At 40.1% G+C, this 14,736-nt stretch overlaps 1 protein-coding gene across 1 annotated transcript in view; it reads left to right on the top strand.

The window, feature by feature from the left end:
* The window catches only part of STIM2 (stromal interaction molecule 2), a 135,722-nt gene extending 122,615 nt beyond the window's left edge, over positions 1-13,107 (top strand). The window contains exons 7-12 of the mRNA XM_045019731.1: positions 481-658; positions 1,373-1,540; positions 1,780-1,880; positions 2,169-2,407; positions 5,226-5,454; positions 7,598-13,107. Of these exons, the coding sequence (XP_044875666.1) occupies positions 481-658; positions 1,373-1,540; positions 1,780-1,880; positions 2,169-2,407; positions 5,226-5,454; positions 7,598-8,078 (1,396 nt within the window). The 3' untranslated portion in view covers positions 8,079-13,107. The remainder of the gene's footprint in view (positions 1-480; positions 659-1,372; positions 1,541-1,779; positions 1,881-2,168; positions 2,408-5,225; positions 5,455-7,597) is intronic.
* Positions 13,108-14,736: the final 1,629 nt, after the last annotated feature.

The raw sequence follows: 14,736 nt of genomic DNA, 5'->3' as shown, positions 1-14,736 counted from the left end.
ACCTGTTGATGTAGGAAATTACATAATCTTTATTACTGGAGATTATGGCTGAATTTGGGATAAAACTGTTTCTTACCCTACTTTGTTGTGGAAGAAAACTTCTTGTAGCATCTTCCTTACAGCTTTTTGAGCACATGAGATTCAGACAAGCCTTCACTGAAAATTGTTTACTGTTTTTCTACCAGTATGGAGAAAGAGTGCCTCCTCTATAGTTAAGGCAGTAACTCTTATTGTAAGCCTGGTATTTTTGTCTACTTTCATACCCTTAAAGTATATATGAAGGAGATTATCATTAAAACTGATAAGTTAGATCTAGGGTGTTTGAGGCTGATTTATGATTGAATTTGGATATAAATGCTGCAAATTATATTGACGTGTTACATACAATCTGTATAGGCTTCATTCTTTACCAGAACACTGCATCTTTAACCACTGTTCTTTGAGTAGTTTCTCACTTCTTTGCTAAATTGTGTTCTTAAGGCTTGAGAAGGCACAGGAAGAAAACAGAAATGTTGCTGTAGAAAAACAAAACCTGGAGCGCAAAATGATGGATGAAATCAGTGATGCAAAACGAGAAGCTTATCGACTAAGGGAGTTGAGGGAGGGAGCCGAATGTGAGCTGAGCAGACTCAAGTATGCAGAGGAGGAACTAGTACAGGTATTTATGAACTATGGAACATTTCAGTTTTCTTAACTTAATTTCCTGGTTTTATTGTGGTTTAGTTTACTGAAGAGATGTATTTTTATTTATTTTTTTTTCAAGTGGCATTTCTGTGATGCTAGGTTTATTGTCCTGGAAGTATCCTATAAGCCTCTGAATCTTTCATTTCTTTACATTGACCACTATTAAAACTTGTGAAGCGTATGGACCCCTGTAGATATGCTACTGAAACATATTTAAAAGAACAATTCTTCATATTTTAAGTCCCTGTATATAATGTACATGGGCCAAACAATGCCAAGACTAGACCTATGAAGGAGGTTTCCTTCTTGCTACCAGAACAGAAGCAGCTGGTGTCTTTACCAGACTGTTGCTTATATTTTCTTTAGTGTAAATCTAATGTATAGTATTAGAAATTAGTTGTGGCATATCAGTAAGTGTTAGTTTCAGCTTGGTCACCAACATGAAATAGGAACAGAAAGTTTGAGGCTGGTACAGTATATGCAAATCCACAGCATGACTTTTCAGAAACTTCTCACAACTTACTCTTGAGAGCAAAGAACCACATGCCAGAGCTACATGATCCCAGAGCATGGTTGCATGAAGAATGAGTTTTAGAGGTAATTACAGCAGTATTCGTGGCAGACTGCTTTTTACCTTCAGTCTTAGGAAAATTATCTCAGTGACTTTTTCATCTCTTTTGACTGCTAGGTTCGCATGGCTTTAAAGAAGGCCGAGAAGGAGTTTGAGCTGAGAAGTAACTGGTCTGTTCCTGATGCATTGCAGAAATGGCTCCAATTAACACATGAGGTTGAAGTTCAGTACTACAATATTAAAAGACAAAATGCAGAAATGCAACTAGCGATTGCTAAAGATGAGGTAATTTACTTTTGAGTTACTTCAGTATGTTAATGTGCTAAAGACTCACAGACCTGTCCATTTTGTTGGATATAGAGTATTCAGATAGGATAGAATGTTGATTACTTACATTTTCTGCAGTCAGAATATAAAAGTCCTGTTTCATTCAGATACTTACTGCCTTTATGTCCTCTCAAATTATTTTTTGTTATCTGCATTATTTATACAGCCTTTGGCTTCATGTTTATCCTACATTTTAGGCAGAAAAAATTAAAAAGAAGAGAAGCACTGTATTTGGGACATTACATGTTGCACACAGCTCCTCCCTAGATGAGGTGGACCACAAAATCCTTGAAGCAAAGTAAGAGCATTGACTAGATGTATATTGTCCCTTGCTTTCTTTTATGCCAGAAACAGTGAAGTTCACTAAGAAAATGATATGAAGGAATTCAGCATTTTAACATTATTGTACTTTAAGTAAAAATCTGCTGTCAGAAGATGTTGTAATGTGAGTTTTTGCACACTCAAATAGGTGATTGCTTTCTGAAATGCTGCACTGATTATACTGTTACTGTTCCATACTACGTCCAGCATTCAAGTTTTAGTCCAATGACATAGTAACTAAGTTCAGTATTTTTATTTTTTCCAGGAAAGCACTCTCTGAATTGACGACATGTTTGCGAGAGCGTCTCTATCGATGGCAGCAGATTGAGAAGATCTGTGGCTTTCAGATAGCACACAACTCAGGATTACCAAGCCTGACATCCTCCCTCTACTCTGATCACAGTTGGGTGGTGATGCCCCGAGTCTCCATTCCACCTTACCCAATTGCTGGGGGAGTTGATGACTTAGATGAAGACACCCCGCCAATAGTTGCACAGTTTCATGGTATGTGGTATATACTCCGAAGGGAGATATTGAGGAAGGGAAGCAGAAGTGGGGGAGAGACTTTAAGTGGCGAGACGAGTTACCAGTAAAGGGAAAATTGAGCAGGAGGGCAACCTAAAGCACAGAAATTCAGGAGAAAAGCAACCTCAGAAGGAGGAGTGCAGGACGTAGAGACAGGAGCAGCACAAAACGTAAGGTAATAGTGATGGACGTCTTCAAAGAAAACAAGCCCCTGCATGAGTCTTCTGTTAATTAGATAGAAAGTACAGTAAATGGGCTGGGAGTTGAAATAAAGGTAAAGTGAAGCAGTAAAAACTATTTCCTGCTACTCTTCATTCTGAAAAAAAGAATAACCTCAATCTGGTCACCATAAATAGGTAACAGGTTTTTTCCAGTAAAATCCATAATCCTAAATTTACCCTGTAACTTTGCTCTTGGCCCATTGCCCTACCATTATGGAAGGGCAGGAGTTTCTGTCAAATCAGGCGAGCAGGTAGGACGAGAGATGATACTTTCTGTGGGAGCATGTGTGCTACACAGCCTTCCAAGCATTCTTTAATGACTGGAACAAAAAAGTGGTGGTATCCAAGGAAGCTTCCAAACAGAGTGTTTTTGTGCTGGGAGGCAATTGATTGTACTCACTGGAGAGTCAGACCATCTTGATGTCTGACTTAAGTCATTGCGTCACTAAGAGAGACCATCTTATTGTAGCTGAGATAAACTAGACAGTGAAGATGAATTGATATGAGCTTACACTTGACTGTTTCAGCACACAGAAAAAATCAAACTGAAGAAGGGATAAAATTTTGTGGCAATTACTTCTACAATTTCTTGTTGATTATAATTTCCTTTGAAAATACCAGCACTGTATTTTTAAAAGCCTCCTAAGGGAGTTAGATGCACAGGAGTTGGATGGACCTTTGGTCTGACCCAATACGGCCGTTCTATGGAGTTAGAGGATAGAAATGAAAAGTAGGCTCTGTCTGACGCTCGCATTGTTCCTAGTGCTGCAGAAAGGTCAGCTGTGAATAATGGCACTTTCGCCTCTGGACCCAAACTCGCTTCCCTGGTCTGGCTTGCATGCTCTCATCATCTCCCACTGAGGAGCAGAGATATCGGATATGTTTAGGTCAGGTGCTGCTAGTTGCATCATAAGTTGTGATTTCCCCAGTGACCTTCACCACTAAGAGTAGGATGGTAACAAAACTGAATGTGAGATTCCAGCAAGTAGAAGTCAATGCAACATGTGCCTTGTCCTTGCCTGTCTTGTTTGCTTACATATTTATATTTAGACTTCTGCCTAGTTAATACAGAGGAATGGAGAATATAATTTATCCAAGATTAATACAGCATCCCAGGAGGACAGGTGTAGATGGCATCAGTCCAGAGCTGTCTGCAAAATTCTTGGGTTTTCTGACATTTTTAGTTGAGTAAGCAAACTTGACCCCTGGCCTTTTTTTGTCCAAGACAGACAATACAAATTACAGTAGTCTTGGTATCGAAAACTTGGTGGAAACTTGTCCACAACAGAGAGTCTTGAAGTAGTTCCATTGGCCCACTTCCACATGAGAGCATTGCTAATCTGCATGCTTTCCAAACTGAAACCAGATTGGAAGATTTCCAGAAACTGCAATGACTACAGCCTCCTATCAGGCCTTTCTTTTGTTTTGCTCTCACCATCTGCTGGCAGGGAGGAATGGACTGGTGTCTGGACTGGTGTAGCAGATCTTGAAAAATGAATTATCAAATAGGGAAAAAAAGGTCCCATTACAAATGAAGTTGGACAAACATTGTGTTTTGCTTGCTTTCATTTTGGCTGGCACTCCTGTTGAGAGAGTGCACTAATACAGTTCTAGAAAAATAAATCACATTTAATGACTGTAGCATTCATGATTGTAATTTGTGTTGTTTACTTCCGTCCTTCTTTTTGGTTAGGTGAAATTATCTTAAAAACAGTGGTGCTTCTGATGCTCACTCAGAAAGCTTCTCACTTTTGCAAGATTTGAATGACCACGAAATTAGAATGGATGAGAATAATTATGTATTTCATACTAATTCAGCACCACCATTTCTAGTCTATAAACATGTAGGGCCAGATTCTCAAATGAGACTTGGCCTCTTTGGGCTTCCCAGGAAGCACAGAGGTCAGAATCTGGATGCAAATGGTCAAAGGAATGGTCTGTTGGCATGAGTCTTGCACTAGCTCTCATCTCCTGATCCAGTGGGTGTGACAAAGCAGAGCTTTGTTACCCCTATCATCCATTAAGGACCATACCTGAGGCCTGGTCTACACTACAGAGCGTCAATACTAAAATGTAGCTCCCACCGATGTAAGTCGTCCACTACATCAACTTAATAACTCTACCTCCATGAGAGGCGTAGCGCTTAAGTTGATGTAGTTAGGGTAATGCAGTGTTCGTGAAGACACTGCATTATTTACATCCTCTGTTGGTTGTCAGCCCTACTGTCCCAGGCCTCACAGCCGGAGCCCCGCGGCCCCAGGGCTCTCAATGCCCCACATAAGTAAATCAGTGGCAGTGCTCCTGGTAAGGATGGGCACCGTGGACGTGAAACCCTGCTTTCATTACTGTGGGGCTGTATGTCAACTTCAGTCAACTTAATTTTGTAGTGTAGACATGCCCTAAGAGTCAGCTGAGAGCAGCCTCATAGGAGCTCTAAGAATCACTGGGACTGGTGCAGACTGGCTCCCAGAATCATTAACCTGGTGTACCTGCCCTCAGGGAGAGAATCTGCTGATAGGGTTTTCAGAGTAGATTGTTAATTTTAAATTAACACGGTTTGTTTTTTCTTCCCCCAGGGTCCACTGTAAAGCCTCCCAGCACATTAGCAAGAAGTAGTAGTGTGTGTCGCTCAAGGCGGAATGTTGTGACATCATCTCCACAATCTCTGCATGCTCAACATGCTCAACATACGCCGCATACCTTGCATTCCCCTGACCCTGACATCCTGTCAGTGTCAAGCTGCCCTGCTCTTTATCGTGCTGAGGAGGAGGAAGAGGCAATTTACTTCACCGCTGAGAAACAATGGTATGACAAACAGCAAAACATTAGAACTCTGGTTGGATTGCTCTAAATAATTATGAAGGGTTAGAGGTTGAACTATGTCAAACGATGAAGTAGCCACCTGAATAATATAAATTAAATTATTGGGCCCAAATGGAACAACAATTGGGCTATTTGTGCTACTGTGTGAATATAAAGGAGTGAAGTTCTGGAACAGCCTTCTAAGGGGAGCAGTGGGGGCAAAAAACCTAACTTGTTTCAAGACTGAGCTTGGTAAGTTTATGAGGGGGATGGTACGATGAGACTGGCTACACGTCATTGTAGGCAATCTGTGACTGCTAGTAGCAAATATCCCCAGTTGCGGTGATGGGACGCTAGATGGAGAGGGCTCTTTGTTACTGCAGAGAATTCTTTCCCAGGTGCCTGGCTGCTGGTTTTGCCCATAGCTCAAGGTCTAACTGATCACCATATTTGGGGTCGGGAAGGAATTTTCCCCCAGGTCAAATTGGCAGAGACCCTGGCAGTTTTCACCATTTTCTGTAGCATGGGGCATGTGTCACTTGCAAGTTTAAATTAGTGTAAATGGTGGAGTCTCTGTAACTTGAAGTTATAGAATCATAGAAGATTAGGGTTCGAAGATGTGTCACTTGCAAGTTTAAATTAGTGTAAATGGTGGAGTCTCTGTAACTTGAAGTTATAGAATCATAGAAGATTAGGGTTCGAAGTGACCTCAGGAGGTCATCTAATCCAACCCTCTGCTCAAAGCAGGACAGACCCCAACTAAATTATCTCAGCCAGGGCTTTGTCAAGCCGGGCTTTAAAAACCTCTAAGGATGGAGATTCCACCACCTCCCTAGGTAACCCATTCCAGTCCTTCACCACCCTCCTAGAGGAATAGTTTTTCCTAATGTCCAGCCTAGACTTTCCCCACTGCAACTTGAGACCATTGCTCCTTGTTCTATCATCTGCCACCACTGAAAACTGCATAGCCCCATCATCTTTGGAATCCCCCTTCAGGTAGTTGAAGGCTGCTATCAAATCCCTCCTCACTCTTCTTTTCTCTTTTCTCATGGTTCAGTAACTAGGTTAGAGGTCTATTACAGGTGTGTGTGGTTCTCTGGCCTGCAGTGTGCAGAAGATCAGACAAAATGATCAGGATGGTCCCTTCTGGCCTTAAAGTCTGAGTCTAATTAGCCAGTGCAAAAGGTTTAATTCAGTGCTGCCACTGTCCTGGGTATACTGAACTAATCCAGTTTCTTTCCAATAGTTTGTGCTTATAGCTTTAACCTGGACCGAAAGCAGACTTTAGTGCTCACTGCTGTTGCTACACTTTCTCCTAGGAGAAAGTTAAGTTCCTTTAGTCATGTAACACATGGACTAGTTAGATTGTATATTGAAAGGTGAGGATATCTAACTTTCAAATGTATTAATCTGCTGCTTCTGTGACTTTTGTAACTTTATTTACTCTGTTACTGGTTTTGTTTCTTCACAGCCAATCTTCTCTGCCTGTTTGTTTCTATAGTAAATTCATTCAAAATTTTTGACATGACAGTCAGTCCTAGCACAGCATCTTGTCATCTCGTAAATAAACCATTATTCTTTCACTTGTATCAACCTTAATCCTTCTGATTATCAAAAGAACTGGCTTCATTAACAACTAAAACACAGGCCAAGTAAATTTCATATTGCATAAATGGTTTTTTTCAAGCTTATGCCAGTATGAATATACCCTTCTAATTTAGTTGCTTCAGGCTGCTTTGTTCTTTGGGTGTTAGGGAACTCCTCAGTATGGCTCTTCCAGAACCATCCTTTTTAAGAGAATATTCTAATGCTTTATTTGGACAAGGGTTATTGCTCTTCTACAGTGAGGTGTAACTCACTGATCTGAGCTTGATGCTTATTTTGGCTGAGATTAAAATCATTCAGCTTCTTTTACCTATTGGCAATCAAATAAGTAATATTTTATTATGGTCTCTGGTAGTTTTAATCTGTTTTTTGCCAATTGGTAGCAGTGTGTCACACACCTAAAATTACTATCACATCTGTATCAGATTACAAGGCTACATACATAATGGCATAGATTTTAAACTGGTTTCTTTCTCCTCTTAATTTCATTAAGGCAATTTCTGTCTAAAAGTTTCTTTCCTCTCTCTTTGCTTTTACTTAGGGAAGTACAGGATGCTGGTTCAGAGTGTGACTCCTTAAACTCATCCTTTGGAAGGAAACAGTCTCCTCCTTCAAGTCTTGAGATGTACCAACCTCTATCTCCACAAAAGGTATCCCGGGAGGAACTGTCACTAGAGGAATCGTCCACAGGAGACTCCTCATCACTAACTGCAGATATTTCTAGAGGTTCTCCTGACTGCCCAGGCCTAACAGAAACTAAAAGCATGATATTTAGTCCTGCAAACAAAGTGTACAATGGCATCCTGGAGAAGTCCTGCAGCATGAACCAGCTTTCTAGTGGGATCCCAGTCCCAAAGCCTCACCACACCTCCTCTTCCTCAGCCAGCAGTGAAAGTAAACCCATTCATGAAGTCTCCACTGTCCCTAGGATCAGCAGCATCCCACAGGACCTATGCCAGAATGGCGAGAAAAACAAAAAGCCATCAAAAATTAAAAGCCTCTTTAAGAAAAAATCTAAGTGAGGCACAGAGAAGTAACCCATAACAGTGGCAAAGTTAGGCATCCTAAACTTCAGGAACATAAGTTCCATTTGGGTCTTCCAGACTGGACATCATAGTGGAATGCCCTGTAGGTCAACTGTCTACTATTTAAATGATCCTAACGTTAAAGATCATGCCAGCTGTTAATGAGAAATCAAAAGTTCAAACAGTTTAGTTATTTCTGCCTATTTATTTCTGCTTTGTTTTTAGTTATAGATAACTTTTTAAAAATGCCACTTTGGACTGACAAGCTTTAATGGACTAGTAAGCCTGCATGGGCTTGCCAAAATTTCTTGTTTACCAGATCATCTTCTTATCTTTCCACAGAGCTATGACATTTACCTACTGAACTTAAGTAACTTAAAAGATGTAAAACTAATTAAATTGCACTACTGTTTTCCAGACTGGAAAAGTATCTCTGCAAGTGAAACTAGGATTTATAAATGACTGAGGAGATGGGTCTTTACACTTTTAGATCTTTTGGGGTTTTTAAGTAGAACCTAGGATTTCTAATTGACTTGATTTCTGGAAATGGAAACCCCACACTTTTATTATGGGACGCTTCCTTAGATGCATTTATTATTAGAACGGTTCAAGTCCTGCTGTAAAGATCATTTTTTCCCCAGGGCTTTCACTGTGATTTTACTGCATTGCAGGCTGTATGATAAAATATATAGATAACTTAACAAGAGAAGAAGCTCTTGATTCCTTATGCAAGCGATGGAATGAAACTTGATTGAAGGACTTAAAAATTCACATGCTTACAATGGGGAGGGGGAGAATACAGCCCTTGTTTACAGACTTTGACAGACAAAGGATGTTTGGTTTATGAAAATGTGTACTATGGTAAAGATAATAAATTGGAGACATTCTTGTGCTTGTAATTGTTCTGATTTTAGCTGATCTCTTTCAGACATATTCCTGAGGACCTGTTTGTTGAACCTGCTATAGGCTACATTGCTTATGCTTATAAGTGTATAAATTATTTTTGTTGTTAGCTTTTAACAATGTCTTTATGTCCCTTTGTAGGATTTCATACTGTTTAATTTTGTATAGTTTGAGGAATTAGCTGTTCAGACATGTCTGGTTGAAGTAAACGGTCTATAATTTTATAACGTACATAGACTATTATGAACTAGTGTAATTTAAAGACTTTAAAGTGAGAATCAAGACATGCTTCAGATAAAGCAGCTTTTACATTAAACAAGCTTTTATCATAAGGCATTAAATTACCATTGGGTAACAAAGAAGCCTTCTTAGGAAAACAGTGGCTAGTTGTTCAAAACCATCACCATTTTTTACATTTTAGATGAACAAAATGTACTGAGTAACAGTGCCTTTTTTATTCCGTTTGTCTGAAAATGTTTAATGCTGAGCAACAGTTTTCTTTGAGGTGAATTCCAAAGAAATATTTTTGCTCTAGTGAACACAAGCAATTTATCCTGTGATGACTAGATCTCTTCAGTTCTGCTATGGGGTTGTGTTAGTGGCCTCAGTAGCTGCTGCTGTGACTGGACTTCTGTGATTAGGAGTTCAAACCTTGCCAGTACACACACACTGTACTGTAGAAAACAATGAATTCATTGACTGCCTAAACAGATTGCTGGTAAGGAGACATTAACAAAACCTTTAACCATTTGTTTAAACTTGAAGCAATACATAGCTTTCCTATTTTTGCATGAAGGTCCCATTATATGGGATTTCTCTTTGTTTATATGCATTTGCAAGACAGTGGTGGTATTTTTAGCAGAAACCTTTACTATGCCCTATGAAAAAATAAAGAATATCGAAATTACCAGCTGAAGTTAATATGTCCAGAAAAGCTGTGTTGGAGCTTTTAAGCATAGTTATTTCAGATTTCTGTTACTGGTTGTTTATTGTTAAGTTTAGGCAGCTTGCCATCTCAAACTTATCCAGAATATAATTCACTACCCCTGCCGCTAACCTGGCTACTCTGGAGGCATTACCCCTTATCCTTCTAAAGAAGATGTTGAACAATGCCATCCTGTTAAAGCTCATAATTTAAATATCTGATCAGACAGATGAGTGGCTCTTGGAACCTTGGTTGCCCTCCAGGCTAGTGCAACCAGACTTTAGAAGTTGCTTGCCAGGAGAAAAAGCTCAGTTTTGGTCACTGGCATTGAAGGTGGATTCTTCCTGGCAAACTGCTTCAGCAAATCCAACCTTCCTGTAGAGGGATATGGCATATGTCCATATCCTGTAGATAGAGGGGTGCGGTGTACTTCAAATGACCTACAGGTTTTCCTGTGCTCAGCTAACTGTGTCTTTCCACTTCAACTATTTGGATTGGCTGACAGTCAATGAGTCCAATTGGCAAGGCAACCATTGAAGTGCTCTTGGAGACTTGCCAGTCCTCCTAGACAGCCTTGAATGGCACAGGACTCTCTGATGCTCTCAGCCAATATTGTGTCTATGATCAGAGTGGCTCCTGGGATATCTGTCTAAAATCATGCTCTGAGGATTATCTGAAGTAGGAGATAAGGGTTTTTTTATTGAATATATTATGATGGTGCCTAGAGGCCATGATCAGGATTGGGAGCTCATTGTGCTAGGCCCTGTAAATAGGTAGGCACCCCTAAAAAGCTTACAATCCAAGAACTCAAGTAACAAAGAGTGGGGGGAAAGGAGGCCAAATATATGCCATTTTGTAGTCATAAATATATTTTTATAGACACAAATATATCTCAGGCAGGTTACATTAAAACATGTTTTCCAGTGGATGGTGCCTTTTCCCATCGGACTTCCAGTGAATAGGGTTAGATGGGGAGATGCATTCAGTTCTACTTGCTGAAGCCAGTACAGAGAATCACTAGATGCCACATAGCTGCTGTAGCTGCTTTCCAGTGACCTTCTGTGTATGTGTGTTTGCTTCTCTTCTTGCAGAAGGCTACTGAAAGAATAGGACAAACAAGGTTTGCTGACCTTTTCCAACTGTTCCTCGACAGAAGATGCCACTATTTCAGGTTCCATGTGCCTTCTTCTCAGAATAAAATCAGGCAAATTATGTACCTGATAGCTAGGTGCATGAGAGGTTAACACTGCAAGAGGAAGGAGTTTCTGAAAGGTAGCTATATCCTGCTAAATTTGAGAGAGATTGTAGTGTCTATTACTACTTCTGGTTAGTATGGACAAAAACATTCTACTGGTGACAGCCTAAGAACACACTGTTATTGGTGTACCTCCAGATAATTCTTTCTCTGTAGCAAGGGTTTCATGTTGGCGTGAGTTTGCATGCTCAAAGTTTATGGCTCAACTCTCGTTTGAAGTTTCAGTAGAAGGTGCTTGCCCCCTAATCCACATTTTTGAGACCCTCTCTTTAAACTCTCCATGAAGACAGACCTGATCTGAAGCTGCACCTAGTCCTTTAGATCTTAGATAAGATTTATTTTGAAGCTGTTACTTTAACAATATTAACCTTTAAAGTATTCCCAATTGCTCTGTCTGCCAGATAGACAAGCTTTTCTTTCTACCATCTTGCTTATTTTATCAGCCAATTCTTGCTCTTTCACAAATATAAAGTGGTTTTGCATGCTATTCCACTGTTTCTGCACAACTGTGAAACTGAGTTTTGCCTGCACCAGAGCAGTATGTTCTGCGTGTATGCCCTTCCCTCTAGTGCAGTGGGAGAGTCAGTCCCACTCTTTGGACATTAAAAGGGCTTATGAAGGTGCATACTAGTGTAGAGTACAAGAGTTTGAACAGAGAAACTTACAATCTTTCTCATTTCAGGGGGCAAGAAAGGGTTCAAAAAAGTCTCCAAGCTGGTCGTATGAATAGAAGTAGTACATGCTGCCCTGGGGGGTGACAGGCCTGTACCTGTTACACTCTCGCTACTAGATCAACCTCTGCTTCTTGGGCACATAGAAATAAAACCTTTCCTAATAGGCTTTCTTATTCAGACTTAAACCTAATTCTTTCCATATGTGTTCTGCTTGCTTTCTAATTGCTATGACTGAACCTGTGGCAGGAGAAGTGTGTAAATTTAATCAGGAGCATTTTTTTGTTTTGTTAGCGACATATAGATGAAAACCTAGCAAGTTGTGAACTGACCTGAACCAAGGCACATACATCCCACCCTTTGATTTAACAGCTTGTTTATTGCCTCTGACTGGATGAAGAAGCGAATTACTTTTTTATTTGCCTTGTATATTTCCGACCCACTCTTCTGCACAGAACAATACAGATGCACATATTTTCAATAAGTTTCTTTGGCGCGGGGGAAGGTGTAGGTACATTTATATATGTATATTATTACCAAATCACAGGTTGGATTGAATTTAAATGTATTAATATCTGAATGGAAGGCAAGCACAATTAAAGCCTGACTCTGTGTTCCTTATCTCAAGCCTGTAAAAATGTAAATATTTTTGTAAAGCTGAAACATGGCCAGTCCTTGGATACCAACATAAATCTTTCTTTCAATACAGTAGCAACCAACAAAGACCTAGACAGTTTAACTATATGCACTTTAATTTAGAATAATACTCTGAATTCTGTCATGGTGGGCTGATGCTCCCCCCGCACATAGCAAGTGCAAACTCTGCTGCACTGTACTTGCTCTTAGCTCCTGAAGGTTATACATTTACCCATTAAATTAAAACAAGCAGCAAGATCTGAGATTTCCCCCATCCCCGTATATATATTCACGCACAGTACTTGCATAATCCACTGCATGTCACTACTGCTTTAAAAAAATGCAGCTGGAGTATTTATTTGGCATTGTGTGGCATGTTACATTTCATTCACCATTACAAGTTTACCCTGTCTCCCATTAGTGTGATTGGTTTATCACTGGATGCGACTGAGTTTTGGGAATTAAATCTTTGTTCACATTTACAGTCACTTTTCTGAGATTCTTCTGAGGAAAATATCACTCTTGGAGATTTGCTGTACAGTGTCTTCCTGTTTTTTATTCTTATGGTTTTGCTTCATTTCGTAAATGGATAATGATTTTTAATGTGTCACATTTAATGTCTGAATAAATCTGAAATTTGACAAGTAAAAAATATCAGTGCAAATATTGTATGTGTTAATTCAGCTTCGGTTACCCCGTAATATGTACAGTATAAACTTTGTCACTTCTACCCGCTTAAGGGCCAGTGTCTACCCCGCCTAAAATGTTTGTGTAATCTTGCCTGCTTTACTAAAGGCATGATACCATGAGTACTGGAGAGATGGACCTTGAGGCAGTTCTGTCCAGTAGTTAGGGCACTAGATGGGGAATAGAAATCCTGGGTCCCTCTGCTACTGACCTGCCATGTGACTGAGCAAGTTAGTTACCTTCTCTGTTTTTGCCTCTCGCCACAAATTTTGAAGACTACTTCTTCTTCTTTTTTTTTTTTTCATTCAAAGGAAAGCTTTTCTTAATAGCCATTTGGGTAGTCCAGTACTTTAGTGTGTGACTGTTCCCTTTGATGTCATACTGACTATCATATATGAGTGAGCATTCACTATTGAATTATTCATTCTTACTTATTGGTAATGTATTTTCCTGTCTTAAGTGTTTGTAGTCCAACCAAGGAGCAGAAATACCAATCACACATCAAAAGTAGCAAATAATTATTACTTTGCCCACAATCAATCCCATAGGCCAAACTGTTCAATAACAAATACAAGTGCAGAAATCAGGATCATTAAGAACATAAGAATGGCCATACAGTGTCAGATCACTGGATTTACCTAGCCTAGAATCCTGTCTTCTGAGAGTGGATAGTGCCAAATGCTTCAGAGGGAATGAACAGAACAAGGAAATTTTGAATTATCCTTTCCCTGTTGTCTAGTCCCAGCTTCTGGCAGTTGGGGGCTTAGGGACATCTGGAGTATGGGATTATGTCCCTAAGCATCATGGGTAATAGCCATTGATGGATCTATTCTCCATTAACTTCTCCAATTCTTTTTTGAGCCCAGTTATACTTTTGTCCTTTGCAACATTCCATGATAATGAGTTCCGCAGATTGGCTATGCGCTGTGTGAGGTAGGTGTGCGCGCACCGTGTGCACAGTTGTCAGAAGGTTTTTCCCCTAGTGGTACCCATTGGGTTGGGTGTGGAGCCCCTGGACTTGCGCATTCATGGCGGTGAATATAGGTCCCTGCCAACCTTCCACCTCTTCAGTTCCTTCTTACCACCCATGGTGGTTTTGGAGCTGCTGCTTCTTTTCCTTGCTATGGCAAGCAATCCCCTAGTGGACTTTTCCTATTTGTATCTGTAAGTAGTTTTTACTTAAAGTTAGTGTTTAAGCATTTTTAGTTAAGTTTCTGTTGGGATTTCCCGCACCATGTTCTTCCCCTCTGGGGGATCAGGGCATGCGTCAGTCTCAAGGCTTCAAACCATGCGGGTCCTGCCAGAAGCCTATGCCAAGGGGAGACTTTCACAACACCTGCTTAAAGTGCTTGGGAGAAGCCTACCGGACTGACACTCTACAGTTTTTGTAGTTAGTCTGTATCTCTACAGATTTTAATGAGGAGTCCATGGCACCTTAAAGACTAACAGATGAAGTGCGTATTTTACCCACAAAAGCTTATGCCCAAATAAATCTGTCTTTAAGTCTTTAAGGTGCCACCGGACTCCTCATTAAAATCTGTAGAGGCTTCCATCCATGAACCAAGAAGGAGAGAGACT

This window comes from Mauremys mutica, chromosome 5 (genome assembly GCF_020497125.1).
Source record: "Mauremys mutica isolate MM-2020 ecotype Southern chromosome 5, ASM2049712v1, whole genome shotgun sequence".
Lineage (NCBI taxonomy): Eukaryota > Metazoa > Chordata > Testudines > Geoemydidae > Mauremys > Mauremys mutica.
This window is presented reverse-complemented; position numbering and strand designations above follow the sequence as displayed.